The 20,722-nt window shown below is 47.7% G+C and overlaps 1 protein-coding gene across 6 annotated transcripts in view; it reads left to right on the plus strand.

Annotated features, from left to right (window-relative positions):
• Positions 1–20,722, plus strand: part of LOC146338096 (RH-like protein) — a 39,893-nt gene that overhangs the window by 12,795 nt on the left and 6,376 nt on the right. For all 6 annotated transcript variants that reach the window (XM_084815873.1, XM_084815871.1, XM_084815874.1 and 3 more), the window contains 6 exons: positions 845–1,031; positions 6,641–6,791; positions 8,852–8,999; positions 15,607–15,773; positions 18,926–19,063; positions 19,398–19,528. In XM_084815873.1, the coding sequence (XP_084671999.1) occupies positions 845–1,031; positions 6,641–6,791; positions 8,852–8,999; positions 15,607–15,773; positions 18,926–19,063; positions 19,398–19,528 (922 nt within the window). The remainder of the gene's footprint in view (positions 1–844; positions 1,032–6,640; positions 6,792–8,851; positions 9,000–15,606; positions 15,774–18,925; positions 19,064–19,397; positions 19,529–20,722) is intronic.

A 20,722-nucleotide genomic window follows, 5' to 3' on the forward strand; every position in this document is an offset into this window, starting at 1 on the left:
AACACAGAAAGTGCTCAAATACAACGATTTGGTAAACACGCCATCTGGATTCTTTGTAAACTGTGACTCAACAAAGGAGGGCAATTCCAGAGATAAGGTTTAGTGTAGAAGCAACCTGAGTGTTTCAAGTTCACCGTTCCTGGGACTCAGAGCCCAGCTACATGTTACGCTCATTGCGTTGTGAGTAGCTCAGGACAGTGGAGGCTGGTGGCTCCGATGGCAGTGGGGCAGTAAATCCGCTCTGGGTTTCAGTCAGAACTCTAAAGGAGCACCTTGGATAGCTCCTTTAAGGGTCTGACTGGTTCTGACTGAAACCCAGAGCAGACTCACCGCCCCTCTGTCATCGGAGCCACCAGCCTCCACTGGCTCAGGGATATCTTTTTATTTACTCTAGTTGTGAAGCGCCCCTGGGCAAGACACCCTCAATGGGCCTCCTCCCTCCGTGAGTCTACTTTCTCACCACCGTTGCTCCTCCTCTTTCTCATCCTTGCTACTATTTGTTTGCTTGACAGGCAGAGAGGCAGTGAGCAATGAGCAGAGGCATCTGCTCCTCCTCACCAATGGCATTGTCTGGGCCAGAGCGAGAGGCAAGGGGAAAAGCAGGTTGTAGTGGTGAAGAGGAGGAGCAAGTCCAGGGGGCTCTCGTCAGTGGGCCCTCGCTGGGGTGTGGGCCCTTGGCAGGTGCCCAGCCATGCCTACCTTTGGTGTCAGCCCTGGGTTGTCCATCCACCCTTGAAGGCCCACGTCACTGTACCCAGGTTCTGAGAGCACCAGCCAGTTGCTCCTGGGTGCTGCACTGCTGGCCTGACATGCCTCATCCACATTAACAGTCTCTGCCCCACAGCGTTTCAAGATGTTAACGTCATGGTGATTTTCGGCTTTGCCTTCCTGCTGGCCTTCCTGAAGAGATATGGCTTCAGCAGCACTGGGTTCGGGCTTCTTCTTGCTGCCCTCGGAGTGCAGTGGGCTGTGATCGTGGATGGATTCCTCTTCCATTTCTCAGAGGGCAAAGTGAAGATCAGTCTACAAAGGTAGTTTACACACTTTACAGCATCGTCTTCCTTGCTAGGATTTCCGGTTGCTTCAAACAGTAATTGCAATGCCTGTGTTTTGGTGGATTTAGCTCAGCAGCAATGGTACAGTTAGATCAATTTAGTGGTCTTGGGGACCCCTTCCCTTCAGATCAGGGGTGGGCAACTTGTAGGCCAAAATATCTGGAGGGCCACAACTCCCATAATTCCTCACCTTGACCATGCTGGCTAGGGCTGATGGGAGTTGGAAGCCAAAACATCTAGAGAACCATGAGTCGCCCATCCCAGCTTTAGATGATGATGACATTTATATCCTGCCTTCTTTCCTCTTGCAAGGAACCCAAGGCAGCGTACATGTTCCCCCTCCTCCCTGTTTTATCCTCAGAACTACCCTGTGAGGCAGGTTAGGCTGAGAGTCAGTGAGTGGCTCAAAGTCACTGTATTGATCTGGGGTTCTGATTCTGTCAGATCCCAGTCATCAATTAGATTCTTTTGGTTACCAAGATGAAACAATCCACTTATGCAGAAGATCACAGTTTATTGATAGAAAATGCATGTTGAATACATACACACACACACACGTTCACACCTCCTTTCAGGTGACAAAGCAGATCTTTGCCACACCCTGAATGTCTGTCTGAGACCCCAAGTTAGACAAAGGCCGTTCCTCAGGACCGCAAGTTTCTCTAGGCCAGTACATGCATATTCTTCCTTACAGCAAGACCAGAGATCAAAACTAGCCTGCTTGAAGCTTTCTCCCTCTCCCCTCTCGAACCAACAGGCTGGCACGCAGAAACATACCCTCCTCCTAGAAGCAGAGGGGCCAGGCCTACCTCCCCCTTGAAGGTCCTTGAAACATCCCAGCCTGGGAAACTAATAGGAGAGAGCCTCTAGCATTCCTGCTTAGGAGTGAAATCCTCCCAGCTCATGGGTGAGATAAGCTGTCCCTCTATGAGAAAAAGGTGAGGTAACCAGGCATGTGCACAGTTGTTGACATACAAAACTGCACTTGCTTGATACCAATTAAAAGTATGTGAGAGGATTGCTGTAGAAGCCCCCCCGCTGCCGCCCCACCCACCAAGGGGCCTACTTTTGTTAACTAAAGCCTGCTAAAATCTACTAACTGTATTAAACTACACAGGACTCTATGCATGTAGTGATTCTGCAGTCCACATTTTCTGCTCACCAGCCAACCCACTACAGTCACCCAGTGAGTTTCATGGCCAAGTGGGGACATGAACCTGGTTCTCCCAAGTCCAGTACTTTAACCATTATGCCATATTGCCTGGGACTTACGGGAGTTGTAGTCCAAAACATCTGGAGAGCACCTTTCTGTACCTTTTTATTATTTCCTTTTGCGAAGAACCCAAGGTGGCTTACATAATCTTCCTCCTCTCCATTTTATCCTCACAACCCTGTGAGGCAGGGTTCGGCTGAGAGTCAGTGACTGGCCCAAAGTCACCCAGGGAGCGTCATGGCCGAGTGGGGACTAGAACCCGGATCTCCCGACTCCCAGTCCAACACTCTAGCCACTACACCACACTGGCTCTCTAGATGATTGTGTGGATTATTTCACTTAGTTTAACTGGTCTTGTGAACATCCCTCTTCGGACGGACATGCTCATTATTAAATTTGTTTCAACATGTGGTCAGCCAGCCCCGCTGCATTTGGGGGCCCTTCGGCTCATTGTGTTGAGTGGGGTCCAGGACGTCAACCCCAGAGCTATCTGCCCTGATAGCTCCCCTGCCCAGCAGCGCAACTGTATGATCCATGTTTCTTTGAAACACAAACAGGACAAAATGTAGCTTCCTTCTTGTCCAGTCTCTCCATGCTTCCCTTCTTCAATGCTATTTATTGTGCCTCTGCTTTGGAGTGAAAGAGGAAAACACTGCAATGGAAGCATGTGCTCCAAGTGTCCTTATATTTATCAGGGGGGTTCTCCCTGGTAAATCACTGTCTGTATTTTTTTAGCCTTTGGGGATATGTTGTTCAAACATTCTTAGTGCCAGTTATTAGAGTTGCCATTTTTCAGAGATCATCCTCTGCAGATGCAAATTATAGATAATTCTTACAATTTAAATACAAATACATCTCACCACAGTATCACACAGGAGAGCCAGTGTGGTGTAGTGGTTGAGAATACTTTTTCACACAATGCGTAGTTAAACTATGGAATTCGCTACCACAGGAAGTAGTGACGGCCACCAATTTGGATGGCTTTAAAAGGGGTTAGACAAATTCCTGGAGGAAAAGGCTATCAATGGCTACTAGTGTGAACAGAATGCTGGACTAGATGGACTCTTGGTCTGATCCAGCATGGCTCTTATGTTCTTATGAGTGTTGGACTGGGATTCTGGAGACATGGGTTTTAGTCCCCACTCGGCCATGAAGCTTACTGGGGGCATCTCTACACCAGCCTAAAATCCTGCATTTAAAATGGGGCTTTCTGCTTTTGTTTTTAATGCAGGATCATGACAACTCCCTTTTTCACGGACTTCCTTTCCCCCATCTCTCTTCCCCATCCTTCTCCCCCATCTGAGTCTTCCATTACCTTTCATTGATCTCACTCCTCTTCTTGCCACTCTTCCTCTTTTTGTGGAGGAAACTCAAGCGGAACACAATGGGGTAATGTGATAGCTCATTATCTGCATCTATTTAAAAACGGAACAAAGGAGATTTAACACAGGAGACGCCTTGGAGGATCACGGCTTCATGTAAAGAGTCTGCAAACTTCCATGAAGGAGCAATCTCAATTGCAGGATAAAAGCTCGGTGTGAAGAAAGCCTCAGTGACTTTGGGCCAGTCACTGACTCTCAGCCTCACCTACTTCACAGGCTTGTTGTGAGGAGAAAGTGGAGAGGAGGAGGATCATGTAAGCCGTCTTTGGTTTTTATTTATTTATTTATTGCATTTATATCCCGCCTTTTTTCCTCTTGCAAGGCACCCGAGGCGGCTTACATTATCATCCTCCTCTCCATTTTATCCTCACAACAACAACCCTGTGAGGTGGGTTGGGCTGAGAGTCTGTGACTGGCCCAAAGTCACCCAGTGAGCTTCCATGGGAAGATTGTGACCAGCTGCCCGCTGTGCCTGCTGTTCAATTGGCTTTCCAGGTGCCAAGAGTGAATGGGTAACTTCAACCCTGCCCTCTCTTCTTCGGGTTTATCTCTAAAGCAGACTTGGAAAGGACAGCTCTTGAAACAGAAGACACCTTTGGGAAGAGGTCCTACGTAGAGCGGGACGCATTTGGTCACCCTGAACCCCTTAATCACCTGCCAATTCTCCCCTGAAAATGCCCAGTCAGCTTTCCTCTCAGCTGGCCTCACTTCTGGTTTGGAGGCTCTGCTGGGGGCAAAACTCAGTTAAAATGGTGTGGGGCAGGCATTTGTAGGGGAGAATCGGCAGGCCGTGCAAACCCCTCCCACGGATGAATTTGCCACTATTAATGACCACATTATTGTTAGGAGAGAAACACAGGGTGGGGAACCCTGTCTTCTCTTCATAATATCTAGTTCTACCCAGAGATAAGGAATTCGGGAAGGGTAAAAGATGGACACCGGGAGCCCTTTTCCATTTTCCTTTCTTGTGGTTTAAATTGTAAAGGTACAATCCTATGCATGTTTAGACAGGAAAAAAGTCCTACAACTCCCAGCATTCCCCAGCCAGCATGGCTGGCCAGGGTATGCTGGGAATTGTAGGACTTTTTTTCTGTCTAAATATGCATATGTTTGTGCCCTAAGCCTGTGGAGAGGGCCCTGGTGTTTGATACAGCATTACCGTGCAGTGCCTGATGCATTTGGGTCACTTTTTAATGTAACAAGTGGAGAGACCGGTGAAAGTTTACAAAGGCATTCTTTATTTGCAAGCCTCCGGGATTCTCTCCCCGCTCACTGTCTCACGTGCAAAGTCATTCGTGGTTCCAAAAAGGGGAAAAGCACATATGTACCCAGAAAGTGTAAAGATGACTACAGGGAAGATATTCCCATCATGCCCTGTGAGGAGAAAGGAGAGAGAACAGCCTGGAGAGAGCTGCCCACCACATCCAGCTTCTGGGGTGGCCATGTGTCCTCTTTTAAAGAGGATGGTCCTCTGTTTGAAGGGCTGCCAGAGAACTGTCCGCTACTATTAAGTGTCCTCTGTTTGAAGGGCTGTCCTGTCCAGTTCTGGTTCAAAAATAAAGAATACCTTTCAACATTTAGCCACCAGGACAGCAGGCTGAATAGGCACACAGTCACCTGGTCATAGACTTCAACGCTATGGTGAGATGTTCTGTATTTCTATTTAAATATTAATAATTATTTCTAAATTTGCATCTATACCTATACATCAGCACATGCACATTTTATGCAATTCGCTATTCCCTTTTGTCCTCTCTTTTGGTGATGCATATCCTCTTGTTGAGGGAATATCCAAGGCAGGTTAGGGTAAACAGTCGGAATTTATTAAAGCACATCACAGCTGAGGGAGAGACAGTCAACCCTGTGTCTCACCAAAAAAGAACAGAACAGAAAACAGGATGCATTTATGCAGACTGAAAGTTGGTGAACAAAGAAAATACACTACGCATGCTCAAGAGCTAATTTAACTCAGCAACAGTCTTATCAGCACAGCTGCCTGCGTACCTTCAGGGGTGAGCTCCTTTGGTGGGCAGGAATTTTCTGCTTATAATGAGCAAGTTACACTACCTTCTCATGGTCAGACGCACACACACTCTCAATCCCATCAGTCACCTTGCCTGAGCTAAACTACTTACGAGGCCTAGCCAGGCCTACCTTCACACTCTTTTTTGGCAGTCCGTAAGTGGCCACCCTAAGCTTCCAGAACATTCCATACAAGATGGCCTCTCCCTCCCCCAACTGCCACCACAGGGCTAATGACAAGCCCCCTTGCTCCGAGGAAGATGAAAGAGGACAGAACAGTCTTGTCAAATAACCTGACTGAAGAGAACGAAGTGACAAGAGCCGGAGAAAGCATGTACATAAGCTGTCCATTAGCCTGTGAGAAGCAGGCAGGCAGCTAGCTACCATGGCAGAAACAAAGGGGCTGGCCGCCCCCCGCCCTCCCCAGTTGCCTTTGCATTCTTCGCTTGTGTTTGTGTGTTTGTACATTGTTTCAGGTAGTGGTGGGTTGTTGTTTTTTTAAGTGGAGAGATAATTAATCAATACAGTAAATAAATAATAAGGGGTGCTTCCGGATGAAGCAAACCCCATTAGGAAAAGATGGAACAGCTGCACAAGTTTTTGATTGGTAGGTCTCAGAGCCCTCTGTCTGGAAGCACCGGAGGTGAGGGGCAAAAGAGTAATGGCATGAAATGCAATAAGAGTGTTCATGGTAGGAATGGTCAGGCTCCTGTCAAGGGCCCACACCGCAGCAGGGGCCCGCTGACAACAGTCCCTTGGACTTGCGCCTCCTCATCACTATTGCAACCTGCTTGTTCACCTGCCTCTCGCTCTGGCCCAGGCAATGGTGATGGTGAGAAGGAGGAGCAGGAGATGCCTCGGCCTACTTGCTGCCAAAGAGGGCAGAACAGCCTCCGAATTTGAGCTGGAAAAAAGTCCCCCCATGCGCTACAGCGATGCTACTGATTATATTTCTTCCTTCTCAAAAGCGTATTAACAGCTGCTATGAGTATAACCACAGTGCTGATTTCCGCTGGAGCGATACTCGGCAGAGTCAACCTGATGCAGTTGGTCTTCATGGCTATGGTGGAGCTGACTGCTTTCACTGTGACCAGATGGCTTGCTGTGGATTTGCTGCAGGTACCGTAAACCTCTTTGCTACAGAGACGAGGCATGGGAGGGGAAAAAAGGAGGCAGTGGCAGCAGCATCCCATTTCCAAAGGTCTTTTCCTCTTGGGAACGGTGCCTTTGTGTGATTCATTGTTCAACCATGGCTGCCACCACATCGTGCTCCATGCTTCCCATCCCAACTGGCTGCAGGTTTCAGGGCAGCCTTTTATACAGTCACTTCTCAGGTGTTAAGAGACCTAGGTTATGGTGCCTTTTCTAATAAACCAGGGGTGCAGAACTTCAGGCTTGAGATCCAAACCTGGCCCTCCAGGGTTCCCCATAAGCCTCTGCCCTTTCCCCCAACCACTAATTATTTTGGGGAAGTGGAGGCTGGTGGCTCCAATGTCAGTGGGGTAGTGGATCCACTCCAGGTTTCAGTTGGAACCCGTCAGAACTCTAAAGGAGCTCTCCAGCCTTGGAGAGCTCCTTTAGAGTTCTGACTGGCTGTGATTGAAACTGGGAGTGGATTCACCACCCCACTGATGTTGGAGCCACCAGCATCTACTGTTTGGGGGTCTCCCGACTCCCCCCCCCATTCTAACAGGTAATGCTTCTCCTAAGGGGTAGTCACTGGCAGTAAGAGCTTTAAACTAAAATATGCTGATGTTTTGCCCCCTTCCCTTTTGCCTTTGGCACCGACCACCACTAGAATGAGGATTCCATATTCCCACCACCCCAATGAGGACTGACCATGCTCAACGGCCATGGAACAGAGTATTGTGGAAGAGGGCATGGCTGGCTGGCTGTGGGGTGGGAATATGGAATGGAGTATTGTGGAAGAGGGCCTGGCTGGCTGGCTGTGGGGTGGGAATATGGAATGGAATATTGTGGAAGAGGGCCTGGCTGGCTGGCTGGCTGGCACCCCGAATAAGTGTACTTCATACCGCAACATTTTTGTTGCAGGTCCCACTGACTCTTTCAAAAAGCCATCTAAGTCAGTGGCCATCACCACACCTTGTGGCAGCAGCTTCCATAACTTAGTTGCACATTGTGTGAAGGAGTACATCCTTTTGTCTATCCAGAAGCCAATGCCCCTCTGTTTCATTTCTTTTATTTATTTATTTATTTATTTATTATTTATTTCATTTCTATACCGCCCAATAGCCGAAGCTCTCTGGGCGGTTCACAAAAATTAAAACCAAACAACACACAATAAAACAATTTAAAATGTATAGAAGATTAAAACCACAATGTACAGGTTGAGCAAGTGGGAAGCAGGCATGCAAGCTGGCAGCGCTAGTTCTTAAAAAAGCGACGGTCCCCAAAAGAAGCTATTGAAGCCCCATAACTCCCCAGCCCAAGACTGCTACTTGCTAGCCGGCTCCCAAACTCTGTTTTGTCTGGCATTTAGAAATATGGCAAATACAATCCCAGCTATTAACGCAAACCGCGGGAGATTCGGCCCTGCAAAGAGGTTCTTGGCCTGAAACTTTGCTTGAATTTAAACCTATTGTAGAAGTATAATCTTGCCCACCTTTGCGAGCACCATCAGGGAAGAAGCCAAGCTAACCAAAATTATTATCACTGTCAAATACTGAACCTGACTGCCTTAGATGTGACCGTTAGTGCAGTCATGGGCGTCATGCAGTCCTGCTTAGTGCTAATTAATTACAATGAATGCTAAGGATTTATTGTATTTTTATTCTGTAGTTTTAATCCATTATGTTTTATATTGTTTTTTTCTGCTACATTTTTGCAGTTTTAATTCTTTCAAGAGAGCTTCGGCTATTGGGCGGTATACAAATGAAATAAATAAATAAAGGAGTGGAGGGGGGCATTTATAGTGGGGCACTTACAGGGAAGAATTAAGGCACAATCCTATGCATGTTTACACTGAAAAAAGTCCTGTGGATCCCAGCCAGAAAGCTGAGAGTTGTAGGACTTTTTTGTGTCTAGGACTGCACACTTAATCACCCATTTCCTACTTCTCCCCTCCGCTCCCCAGAAGTTCACCCACTCTCACACACCCTGGTCCAGTTATACCCCACTGTGGCTGCAGATGAAATAGCCCCTGTTTTTATTGTCCACAGATTAAGAGCCACGTAAGCATGATGCATGCCCATTTATTTGGGGCCTACTTTGGCTTGATGGTCTCCTGGATGCTTTATGATTCCTCGCTGAGCTCAAGAGTTGGGAAGGAAAGGTCAAACCCAGTCTCTGATCTGTTTGCAATGCTGGGTAAGCTGCTTGCTTTACTTTATGAAGGCAGGGATGATACAATACAATACAGTTCAAATACATAGCAACAAATACAATAAAACCTTTTCAATTAAAACCCAGAGAAAACAGGTATATTTAAAAAACCCTATTAAAAGCAGTCACAAAGGCAGCCAGCCATATATCTTTTGGGAGGGGATTTAATAGCTTAGGGGTCACCACTGAGATGGCCCTCGCCTGAGCCTACTGAACTTGGTGAGAGGCCAGTGAACAGGAGCTCTGCAGATGATCATGGGCATGTTCATACAGGTGAAGACAGCAGTTCAAGTAACCTGGACTCAAATGTTTAGATCAAACAATGTAGCATTTGACATACCGAGATATATTATTTGGTAGCTGGTGTTTCACTTCCATATTTCATTTCAAGAAGGATCTGACAATATTTGATTGTTGTCATATAGTGGGATGTATTGGTGATGGCAACTCAACTCCTACAGGCTTCCTTGGATTAAAATGATTATTTGAATCCTTTCCAAACTGGATTAGACCTGGTTTTTGGAACTGAGACTGCCTTGGTTGCCATATTGGATGGTTTTTGTGAACTATCCAGAGACCTTCGGCTGTGGGACAGATTAGAAATATAATAAATGAAATTAAATAAATGACCTTTGCTTGGAAACGGTCAGGGGGAATGCATTCAGCTGGACTTCTTGGCAGTGTTCAGTACCATTGACCATGGCATCCCTTTGAGGTGCCTGTCTGGGGTGGGAATTGGGGGTACCACTTTGTGGTGGCTCTTATTCTATTTGACTGGCAAATCTCAGAAGGTTAATGCTGGGGGCTCAACTCCTTGGATATTGGCCTATGGGGCCCCTCAGTGTTGTATCTTTCTCCTCATGCTATTTAACCCCTCCATAAAACTGCTGGAAGAGGTTCCCCAGCAATAAGGGGTATATCCTGATCCACTCTGCCCTATTTTTGTTACTAGGCTTCCTTGCCCATATGGCTTGTCTCCCTACAACTCCCTTGTTTGGCTAAAGATGGGTAGTGTGTACAGACTGAATCTCCATGTGTCATCCCTCAAGTCACAGTCTCAACTAGCGCTGGGCCCACACGTATTCGGCCCAGAGATTTTTGTTCCCCTGAAGACTGGCTTCATCTTTGATTTGGGTGAATCTAAGAACTTTAGGGCCAAACTTTAGGGTGTTGGGATTACCTTAAAGACAAGGTGGCCAATAGGGTAGCCATCATTTCCCCCTAATAATGCCCCTAGGAATGACACTATGTTTTGATGTAGTGTCATCCCTATTGGCTATTCTGTCCCAAATTGCAAAGGTAATGCCACTGTGCTGCTGAGGGCAATCAAGCTGCCACTTAAAGTAGTGGCAAAGCTTTTTTGGATTTTTTGAAAATTTTGGCTGCCTCGTCTTTAAGGTAAAGCCATTGTTACCGAACATTTTTCCACTCCTTGACAGACAGACAGACAGACAGACAATGACCCTGCAAGTTAAACTGCTTGGATCAGAATGACCAGAGGATTATATCAGCAGAGAGACATGATCAGTGAATTAAGATAGTGGAGGTTGGTGACTCTGATGTCAGTGGGGTACTGAATCTGCTCTGGGTTTCAGTCAGACCTCTAAAGCAGGGTCCCCAACCCCCGGGCTGTGGACCGGTACCGGTCCGTGGCCTGTTAGGGACCGGGCCGCAGTAGGGGTGTGGGAACCCCCCTTACCTTGGGTCCGCGGGTTGGGGAGGCGATCCGTCCCTCCCCCCAGCCCCGGAATCCTTGCCGGCCCTGGCTGGCTCCACTCCGCGGCGAGTCCGTGGAGCTGCCGGCCGGCTTCGGCCCTGTTCTTTGCAGTAAAAGCCTATTACTGCAAAGAACAGAGACGTAAATGGTGTCTGCTACGCCGATGCCATTTGCGTCCCAGCGGCCGGAAGTTCTCCCCCGGCCGGAGCCGGCTGGCAGCTCTGCAGACTCGCCACAGAGCAGAGCCAGCCAGGGCTGGCAAGGATTTGGGGGGGGAGGGATGGATCGCCCCCCCCACGGACCCAAGGTAAGGGGGGTTCCCACACCCCTACTGCAACCCGGTCCCATCCCCCCAAAATTGTCTTCTACGGACCAGTCCCTGGTCCCAAAAAGGTTGGTGACTGCTGCTCTAAAGGAGCTATTCAAGAAGCACTTTGGAGAGCTCCTTTAGAGTTCTGACTGGTTCTGACTGAAATCCGGAGCGGATTCACCTCCCTACTGACATTGGAGCCATATTTGCACTATAGTGAAGAGCCATGCCTTGATCAGTGATACAGCTTTGCTGTATGCAGCCTGTGCTAGAGAGAGGGATTGCCTCTGAGAGATTTCACTGTGCCTGGAGAGATAAACATTCCTCCTGCCTCGAATGCTGTTCAGAACAGGGAACCACCTATCCGACAGGCCCAGAGTTGTATGTGCAACATCTGATCGACTGGAGTTTCTGCGTGCTCATCATAACACAATGTTAACAGGAAATTTCTCTCTCTGAAATACACTTGGAGCTGGATTGCTGCGGGTCATGTTGCTGAAGCCCAGGGACCTCACTCATGTCAAGTCTTTTTCTCAGGTAGGCCAAGGGTGGCCACTTAGGAATCGCCAGAAAAGAGGACACCAGTTTGTATAAGATTTGCATGTGCTAATTGGTATGTATAGATGCACATTTAGAAATAATCATTACACTGTTTAAAAATACAGTATGTCTCACCGTGGCGTAGAATGCTGTGACTGGGTGACCCACATGCCCGCCCCTACAGACCAGTGCTTGGGTGCTCACTGTTAACGGGCAACAGTTCTTACGGTTCTTGATCTGGAAACCGGAATTGGAAAGCACAGCTCATAATGGCTGCCCACCAGCCCTTGTAGTTGTTGTTTTTGGAGGAGGTGATTGGGCCTGGAGAAGTGTTACTGGAGGAGAGAACTAAACCCAGAGGTTTTGAACCTCTTTCACGCTGAGGGCTGAATTCCAGTTCGGGGAAGCTCTCCAGGGCTGCATTCCAGTGGTGGGTGTGGACAAAGCAAAAGGGGTGTGGTCAAAGGGAAAGGGGTGCGCCCAAACTACCAGCATATTTTAGCTTAAAGCTCTTCCTGCCTTAGGAGAGGCATTTCAACCTTTTGGAATGGGGAAAGAAACTGAACAAAATCCAGGGGGGGGGTCTCCATGACAACGGAAGGAGAAGCAAATAGAGGATTAACTGGATTTTTTCAAGGGATCGGCTTTGGTGCGCTTTGGTCCACACAGGGCTCCACAAGTGAGTGTACTGCACTGGTATAAGTTGCTTCACAGAACATACTTCCGGGTGGGGTGGGGGTGGGGTTTTGGAGTGAACATAATTTGACTAGCACAGGCTGCTCAACCAGTAAGAGAGGCTTCCCCCCCACCATCCAGGCTCTCCCCCCTTTCTCCTTTCATCATTCTCCTTCTCTCTCCCCCCCCCCCGCCCCCCATCACCTACTTCCTTAAGGCAACAAAGAACATGGCATTCTCCCTGCCACGTTGCGATCAATTGAAGCTCTGAAGCTTTTACATTAAGGCTCCTAAATGCGTTATTTTGATTCATGGGGACTTCAGTAACTTCGGGAGTGCGCATTTGAGAAACAAGCCCCATTGACCACAGGGGGGTTACTTCTGAGTAGACACATTTATGTTTGTGCTGGGAAAGGCAGAAACGAGAAACAAAGGGATGGGAAACCAGCCCCGTTTCTAACCTGATGCTGTGCAGGATCAGGTGATCAAAGGTGGAAGTAGTTGCTTCCAAATGGCAATAAACCAAACAATAGCAGCTTCAAGAAAGCACTTTACAGCCTTTAGGGAATTAGTGCTTTCAAATGTGCTATTTCAATTGGGGGGGATCGCTGTAATTTCTGATGTGTGCATTCAGGGGACAAGCCTCATTGACTACAATGGGAGTTACTTCTGAGTAGACACTAATTGGTTTGTGCTGGGAAACACAGTGACAGGAAACACCCCTTGACTGGGGTCATGGTGAAAAGCACACCCCTGGACAGGCCTAGCATACCTGAGGTCAATGCAGTGGGTGGGGCACACAGCAACTATACTGTGGAGAACCTGACTTACGGAAAAGAATCAGACTTTAAGCAATCTCAGGAAATCTGGTTTTCCCTGCTAAGCTCCAGGGTGGCTGCTGGATGGCCACAACGTCATGTATCCCTAACAACCACCAAACACAGCCAGCTCGGAGTAAATCGCTCATGGAGACTCCCCCCAGGAAACCACTAAACCATCAGTGGTCAGGGGGGGAAGGGGTTGGAGCTGAAGGAAAGGATGTGTGGCCTTCTGGGGAACCCCAGGTGGGCCAGATTTTGCCCCCGGGTCTGTGCTGCTGCACCGCTCTTAACCCTTCCTCTTGCCACTTCTTCAATGCCCCCAAAGCAATTTTTCAAACATCATCATATTATTATTAATAATAATAAATAGGTAGTCATGATGCCATTACCTGCTCTTGTGTGTAGTTTGGCCATTAGTCTAATTCATCAAGCGGTCATTAAAAGCCCATTACCACTCTTGTGCCGTTTTGTTACTCATCAAGTGCTTGCAAATCAAAAGCAATTCTATCTTTGGTTAAACACTCCCGAGAGCCCCCAAGAAGTAATGCAAGTCAGTCAAGAATTTCCAAGACTAATGACAAAGCAGCCTGGATGTACACATCTATATCTCAGGGTAGGGGAACAGATGGAGAGAGGAAAAGGAAGAACATATTAACTTTTATTGCTCGCATTCCCAGAGGCAGGTTCGGAGCCAGACACACTCTTTTCTTTAACTTGCAGATAGACAAGCAGGTGACACGATGTCGGCTCTTTGCTGCAGTTATTCCAGACAGAATCCTGCCTACCTCCTATGTCTGCAGTGAGTTACAAGCCAGCTGCACCTGTTGTTTCCTATCAACCATAACACTGCAGTGGGAGATCCAGTTACGCCTCTCCTTGACTCAATGCTTGTTTTGCCACCCGCTGGGTGATAGGCTGAACCTTGGGTACAGATTTAAAAAAAAAAATATCCAAAGCAGAGATGATAAACAAGTGGTAGGTAGCAATTTGCTCGCTCCCCTCCTGGTACGTCTGCAGGAAAAGACCAAAGGCAATATAGGCAATCAGCAGGAATGCTGCAGTTCAAACTAGAGCCTTGTGGCTAGGACTCAGAACCAAATCACATGTGATTGTTGCAAATCTGTGTGCTTTAAACACAGAACTGTCCCAATTGCATGGGAAAGGGAGGAGGGGAGAATCCAATTTGAAAAGCAAATGGGTGTGCAGATTGAGCAGAGGTAAACCTTCCACCTACTAATGGCTTTCCTTTTTGTAGCTTCTAGTCCTCCCCTCAAGCATTTTCTCCCAGCTGGGCTCACTTCTGGTATTGGGGTACCAGCTGGGGGGGGGGGTGACAGGGAAGTCCCAGGAGAGAGGGGTAGCGGGGAGACAAGCTGCAGGTTTGAGGGAGGAAGGTTTGGCATGCCTCAGTTGCATGCCCCTTTTTCCTTTTAAGATCAGACACCCAGCGCCTTCTTTCTATACCATTGGGAACATTCGATAGCAACAGTCCTCCATTTGAAGGACTGTCAGAGAGCAGTCCTCTATTTGAAGGGCTTTGCAGCCCAAGTCTAGTTTAAAGATAAAGAACCATAAGAAAGGAGAGCCCAGGGGCCTACGGTTAGCACCCGGAGAGCAGACTGAGCAAGGCACACGAGTCACCTGGTCCCAGTCTTCCCTGCTAGGGTGAGATGTATTGCATTTCTGTTTAAACTATAGTATTTATTAAATATATATCAGTGTGTATACATTAGCACATGCAAATCTTTGTCCTCTTTTGGGTGATGCATTTCCTGTTTTTTGGCAATGCTGAAGTTGCTACCCTACAGAAGGGAGCGGCATTGTGGAACGCTGATGGCAGGCATCAGCACTGCTCTGTTTTTAGTGTCTGCTAAAGACATTTTTGTTTAAACAAGCCTTTCCTGAGTAAAAGACCAGCCATGGTTTTATTGGTACAATCCAAGTTTAAATGTGTTTATTCTTTCGTACTCTGATCCTTTTTATTTTTGTTCGCCGCTCTGTAGATGTAGAATGGTTTATAAATGTTGTAGACAAGCAAGAAATAAACAATTGAGCGGGATCAGTAGGTGGAAGGAGGATCCGAATATTATGGGGCCACAAACCAACCAACCAAAACTGCAGCTCTGGTACCAGCTGACATATTGGCTAAGCATCTCCTACAGCGGCCTTCCTGAACCTGGTGCTATCCAGATGTGATGGGCTTCAGTTCCCAATGTGCCCCAGCCCACCAAGGCAGGAAGGCTCTCCTACAGTTTGAGCTGGTGCCACATTACCCCCCCCCCCATAAATGTTGCAATAAACATTGAATTTGCTTTCAAACTTTTGGAATTCCAGGCCATAGAATGCAAGGGAAATCATGACAGTATCAACTTCTTGGCAAAGAGGTTGCTGCTGAAACATCCACAATATCAGCCTTGTGCTTTACGGGCATGGGTGGTTCACCTGAACCACAGAAGTCTGCCCAGAAAACGATCTGAAGGGTTAAGGAGGTCACTAACAATTGCCATTTGTTTCTTTTGGGTCTGCCAGGTACTCTTTTCCTCTGGACGTTGTGGCCCAGCTTCAATTCTGTGCTGATAAACGATGAAGCAGAGAAATTGGCCGCTGTCTACAACACATATTTTGCCATTGCCACAAGTTCCGTGGCTGCCTTCTCCCTCTCGTTGGCTACCAGCAAAAATGGAAAGTTCAGCATGGTGAGACAGAGGAGCCCACACTGATTTAGTAGAGGGACTCTTCCCCTAAACAGAGTGCCTCAAAGAGAGATGCTTTCTTCTGAGGTTCTTTGCTGGGGCTAGGTCTGTCAAAATCAGTAGCACCACTAGGGTCAGACCACTGGGCACAGGTCTGGGCCCCCACAGCCTGGAGGGCCCCCGAGTACAGCCGTCACATTTTTTTTTTAACTTACAGAGGATGTTGAGTAAACCGTGGAGCAAAGCTGCAGGTGTGCCTGGCATCTTTGTTTCTCCACAGGGCCTTTTGGCCCAATGTGGGCTCAAAGGCACTCTGGGGAAAGATTTCTTGTTGTTGTTCAGTCGTTAAGTCGTGTCCGACTCTTCGTGACCCCATGGACCATAGCACGCCAGGCCTTCCTGTCCTCCACTCTCCCGGAGTGTGCTCAAGTTCATATTCATTGCATCAGTGATGCTATCTAGCCATTTCATCCTTTGCCGTCCCCTTCTCCTTTTGCCTTCAATCTTTCCCAGCATCAAGGTCTTTTCCAAGGAGTTTTCTCTTCGCATTAGGTGGCCAAAATATTTGAGCTTCAGCTTCAGTATCTGTCCTTCCAATGAGCAGTCAGGGTTGATTTCCTTTAGGATTGACTCTTAAGCTGTACCTGGTGGTACCCAAGATTTTGGAGGTCTGGACCATCACGGTTCAGAATAGGGCCTTTAGTGTAGTAGCGCCCACTCTCTGGACTTCCCTACCACTACAATTTAGGTAGACACCAACCCTTCTGGGGTTTTAGCACCTACTGAAAACATACCTTTTCCAACAAGCATACCCAGGAAAGTAAACTTGTCCTCTGTATAAAGACTTGTTTTTTTGTACATAGCATAGAAATTGCTTCAATGTAAGCAGTTTATAAATATCATTAAATAAATAAAACACTATAAAGAGTTTTACACAAACACCTGGAAACAAACATCGTTTCTTCAGCTGGTGTGCAATATATGCAGTTGTCGGATGCAACTCCCACTCTGCATACATGCGGCTGCAAATACACAGTAGCCCTGGGTAACGTGTGAATGAGCTTCAATTACTCTATGTCAGAAGCAAGATGGATTGGGGCCAAGAGTGTAGGTTAAGATAGCCAAAGGCAAAGAGGAAGAAAAGAGGCAAACATGTCAGGCAGAAGGCAGAGTAGCTACAGCAGGGGTGGGCAACTTTGGGAGGTCTGAGAAGCTTTTTAGCAGCCCGGAGGACTCCCAAGGACAGGCCGCACCTCTCTCCCACAAACCGCACCTCCCCCAACCCCAGTGCTGAACAAATAAAATGCTGTGGAGTGCTAAAAGGGTCAAAGTTAGCTTGTTTTCAGCATTAGCTTGTTTTAGTAGCTACGGACACTAAAAAGTGTAAAGAAGGCTTCAAAATGGATGGTACTGATGCCACTTGGTTTTCAATTTTTTAATTTTTAATTTTTACAATTTTGTGGAGTGGTGGTAGCCGCAGCAGCACGCTGCACATAGGCCACCCCTAAGTTACAGCCTCAGAGAGGGTCAGGGCTGAGCAAAGCTAAGCAGACATCTGGGATCACATCAGGGCATAGCCAAGCAACTTTAACTGGAGCCATTGGACTAGGCCATCGTTTCTCTCCCTGCCCTTCTACGCATCACCTGCCAACCCAAAACACTATGTGTTGCAACAAGGAACAATATGTTGTTGCTGAGAATATCCATTTTCCCCCAGCTGCTGTGGGGATTGCAGCTAAGCTCAGAGGGAACTGGGAAGTCTGAGGGAGGTGGCTGGTGATGTCAGCGTCCCACCTAATAAAGAGGTGCCATTGCTGCGTCCTTGTGAGCCCTGGCTCCACTATACCATAGTTCAGGAGACTAGTTGTTCAGACAGACTGAGGCTAGGGCTCTATAGAATCCATTGGGCAGAGATTGACCATTCGGTGGGGGCGTCAGCTGATGAATGCTTGGGCAGGCTGGTGTCAGGGATCCCAAGCCCTCCTGTGGAGTAGTGAGGCAACAGAGACTCACTGTGCAATCCACAAACTCTTTTATTTAGTTAATAGCACCTCTTCACACTTGAAGCGCCTGCAAAGGCTGGCAGCTGTGCTCTGGGCCTAATTAGCAAAATGGAGCTTTTGTTAAGACAGCTACTGAAAGCAGGGCAGTTGCCTTTCAATTACTGGACAGGTTTCCCACCATGCTCAGCTGGCTCTTTCTGGGCTCCTCCTTTCAGGGAGAATCCTCCCAACTCAGCTTCTGATGGGCTGCCATTCTGGAGGAATGCCTCCCACCTCCTCTCAGCTCCACCTGCTTAACTTGAGGGCGAGCTCTGGCATCTGTCAATTCTGGTGGTTTGTCCCACCTGCACAGAGTCCAGGCTCCCAAGAGGAGTGGGGAAGATGGTCTCTGAGCCTGGCCCTCTTGCTCAATAAGCCCCTGGGAAGGTTCTTCACTGACACCTGGAGAATCTTGGGGAATTTCCTCCATTGCTGCTTGTAATGGGCTTCTAGCTCCATCTCCGAATCTGAATCAGAGTTGAACCAAACTAGGGGGCCTGAGCCCAATCCTAACAGCTGGTGCTGCAATTTAGCAGGAAGTGGAGCAGGAAATAAGGGCACCAGAGCCTGATTGATAGTAGGTTGACCATGTGTCTTCTTTAGCAGAGGACAGTCCTCTATTTGAAAGGCTCTCCTGTCCAATTCCATATTTAATTAAGAACTGTTACCCATTCACACTTAGCACCTGGACAGCAGATTGAACATGCAGGCATGCAAGTCACCTGGTCACAGCCATCCGTACTATGGTGAGAAGGACTGTATTACTATTTCAATTGTAATAATTTCTAATTTTACATCCATACATATAAATTAGCATATGCAAATTTTATGCAAATTGGTTACTTCTTTTGTCCTCTTTTTGGGTGATGCATTTCCTCTTTCTTTGACAATTTGTAGGTGGCCACCCTACTGCTAAGAGCCCTGTTCAAGACATATGTGCACACACACACACAACACATGCATGTGCATGCGCACACACTAGTGCCTAACACCAGCAAAATATTGCCACTATTTTATTTTATTTATTAGATTTATTAGCTGCCCATCTGGCCATCTACCCGGCCAGGCTTGGCATTTCTCATTTCTTGATTTCTTCTTTTGTTTGTCCTGCAGGCCCACATCCAGAAAGCGACACTGGCAGGCGGCATTGCTCTTGGTTTCTCAGCTTCCACCATCCGGCAACCTTGGATTGCGATGATTTTGGGACTGGCAGCTGGTGCAGTCTCTGTACTTGGCTTTGCCTTTTTAGAGGTAAATGGTTCCCATTTTAAACCATTCTGTTCCTGACTGTGGACAAGGAGAAGACCTGCACATGTCATCTTGGAGTAAGGTGGCTATGCACCCCACTTTACAGAGGATTGTCCTCTATTTGAAGGGCTGTCAGAGGACCGTCCTCTGTCTGAAGGTGTCCTCTATTTGAAGGGCTGTACCACATCTGCACTTCCCCATCACTGTGGCATGCACACACACAGTTCTGTTTATAGCCAGCCATGTGCCATGAGACAGACAGCTTCTGATGCGTAATTCCAAACCTTAATCACGTGTCCCTTTGTGTTTTTCACATATCCCTTCCCACCAAACTCAGAAACTCCTGGATTCAACACTCAGGTTTCATGACACCAGCGGAGTGCATTCCACCTTTGGCTTGCCCAGTGTACTGGGAGGGATCGCCCACGTTATTCTTACCATGATGGACAACCGGGAGAACCTCACTGTGTAGGTTGAGCCTGTCTCTTACGCATGATCCTTGGTTAATTTCACAGAATCTGGGAGTTGGGAGGGACCTGGAAAGTGGTCTAGGCCAGCCCCCTGCTGAATCGGGGAATCAACTATGACAACACCCTTGATAGGTGGCCATCCATCCAGCCCCTGCTTAAAACTCTCTGTATTTGATATGCACAGAATGGATTGCCTGAAATGCTTCTTTAAAAAATTACCAATCATTCATAAAAACTAATTTTCCTTTTAAAAATTCTGAATTTTTTCACTTTTTTCACCTTTTTTTCTAAATTTTTCAAAAGACATCTACATTTTTCCTGTTTTCCCTACTTTTTCCTAATTTCCCCCCAGATTCCTAATTTCCCCCAATTTTTCCTAAATTCCTAATTTTCCTAATTAAATTACTAATCGTTCATGGAAATTGTTCATGGAAATTCTGCAGTAATGGCATAGATTATGGTTTTCAAATGCAATTCCCGGCATCAGCAAGTAGCATTTTCAGTGCTTCCCGCCATTGCTGATGCCTGCCGTGGGTTCATGAGCGGGTTGGCGGGGGCTCCATTTCTCTATCCCAGCCCTCCTGCAGCAGTGGTGGGAAGGGCAGCACCATGGCTCCTTCGCTCCCTGCTGCTGTGTGCAACTCTCTTGCTCTCCCTGCCGGGCACTGGCAGGGAGAGGGAGGGTTGTGCGTGGCGGCAGCAGCACAGGTCGAGTCGGGCCAGCTTGTGGACAAGCGAGCTGGAGTCTGGGGGACTGAGCTGCTAAAAGCTTGGCAGATGTGACCCCCCAGATGGATTCCTTCGACATCCCTAAACTTTGTTCCATCTAGCCCAGTATTGTTGACACTGACTGGCAGCAGCTCTCCAGGGTTTCCGGGAGGAATGGGCGAGCTCACTGGAGCCTGTCTTGCGCGCCACTTGCCAGACTCCCGCTGGCTGCTTGCCCCTGTTCGACATATCGTGCAAGCTGCCGGATGGTCCATGAGCGCCTGGCGAGTGGCATCTCTGCATCCCGCAAGCTGCCATTTTGCTTAAAAATGGTGGCTCTGCTAGTTATGCAAGTCACCATTTGCATAAAATGGTGGCCAGAAATAACACCTTTACGCAAAATTGCAGGTGTAAATGGTCAAATAGTGGCTGTAAATAGCCCCATTTACGCAAATGGCAACTTATATAAATAGCAGAGCTGTCA

The sequence above is a fragment of the Heloderma suspectum genome, chromosome 10 (assembly GCF_057233095.1).
Source record: "Heloderma suspectum isolate Gila_16-S chromosome 10, 16-S_ref, whole genome shotgun sequence".
In the NCBI taxonomy this organism is placed as follows: domain Eukaryota; kingdom Metazoa; phylum Chordata; class Lepidosauria; order Squamata; family Helodermatidae; genus Heloderma; species Heloderma suspectum.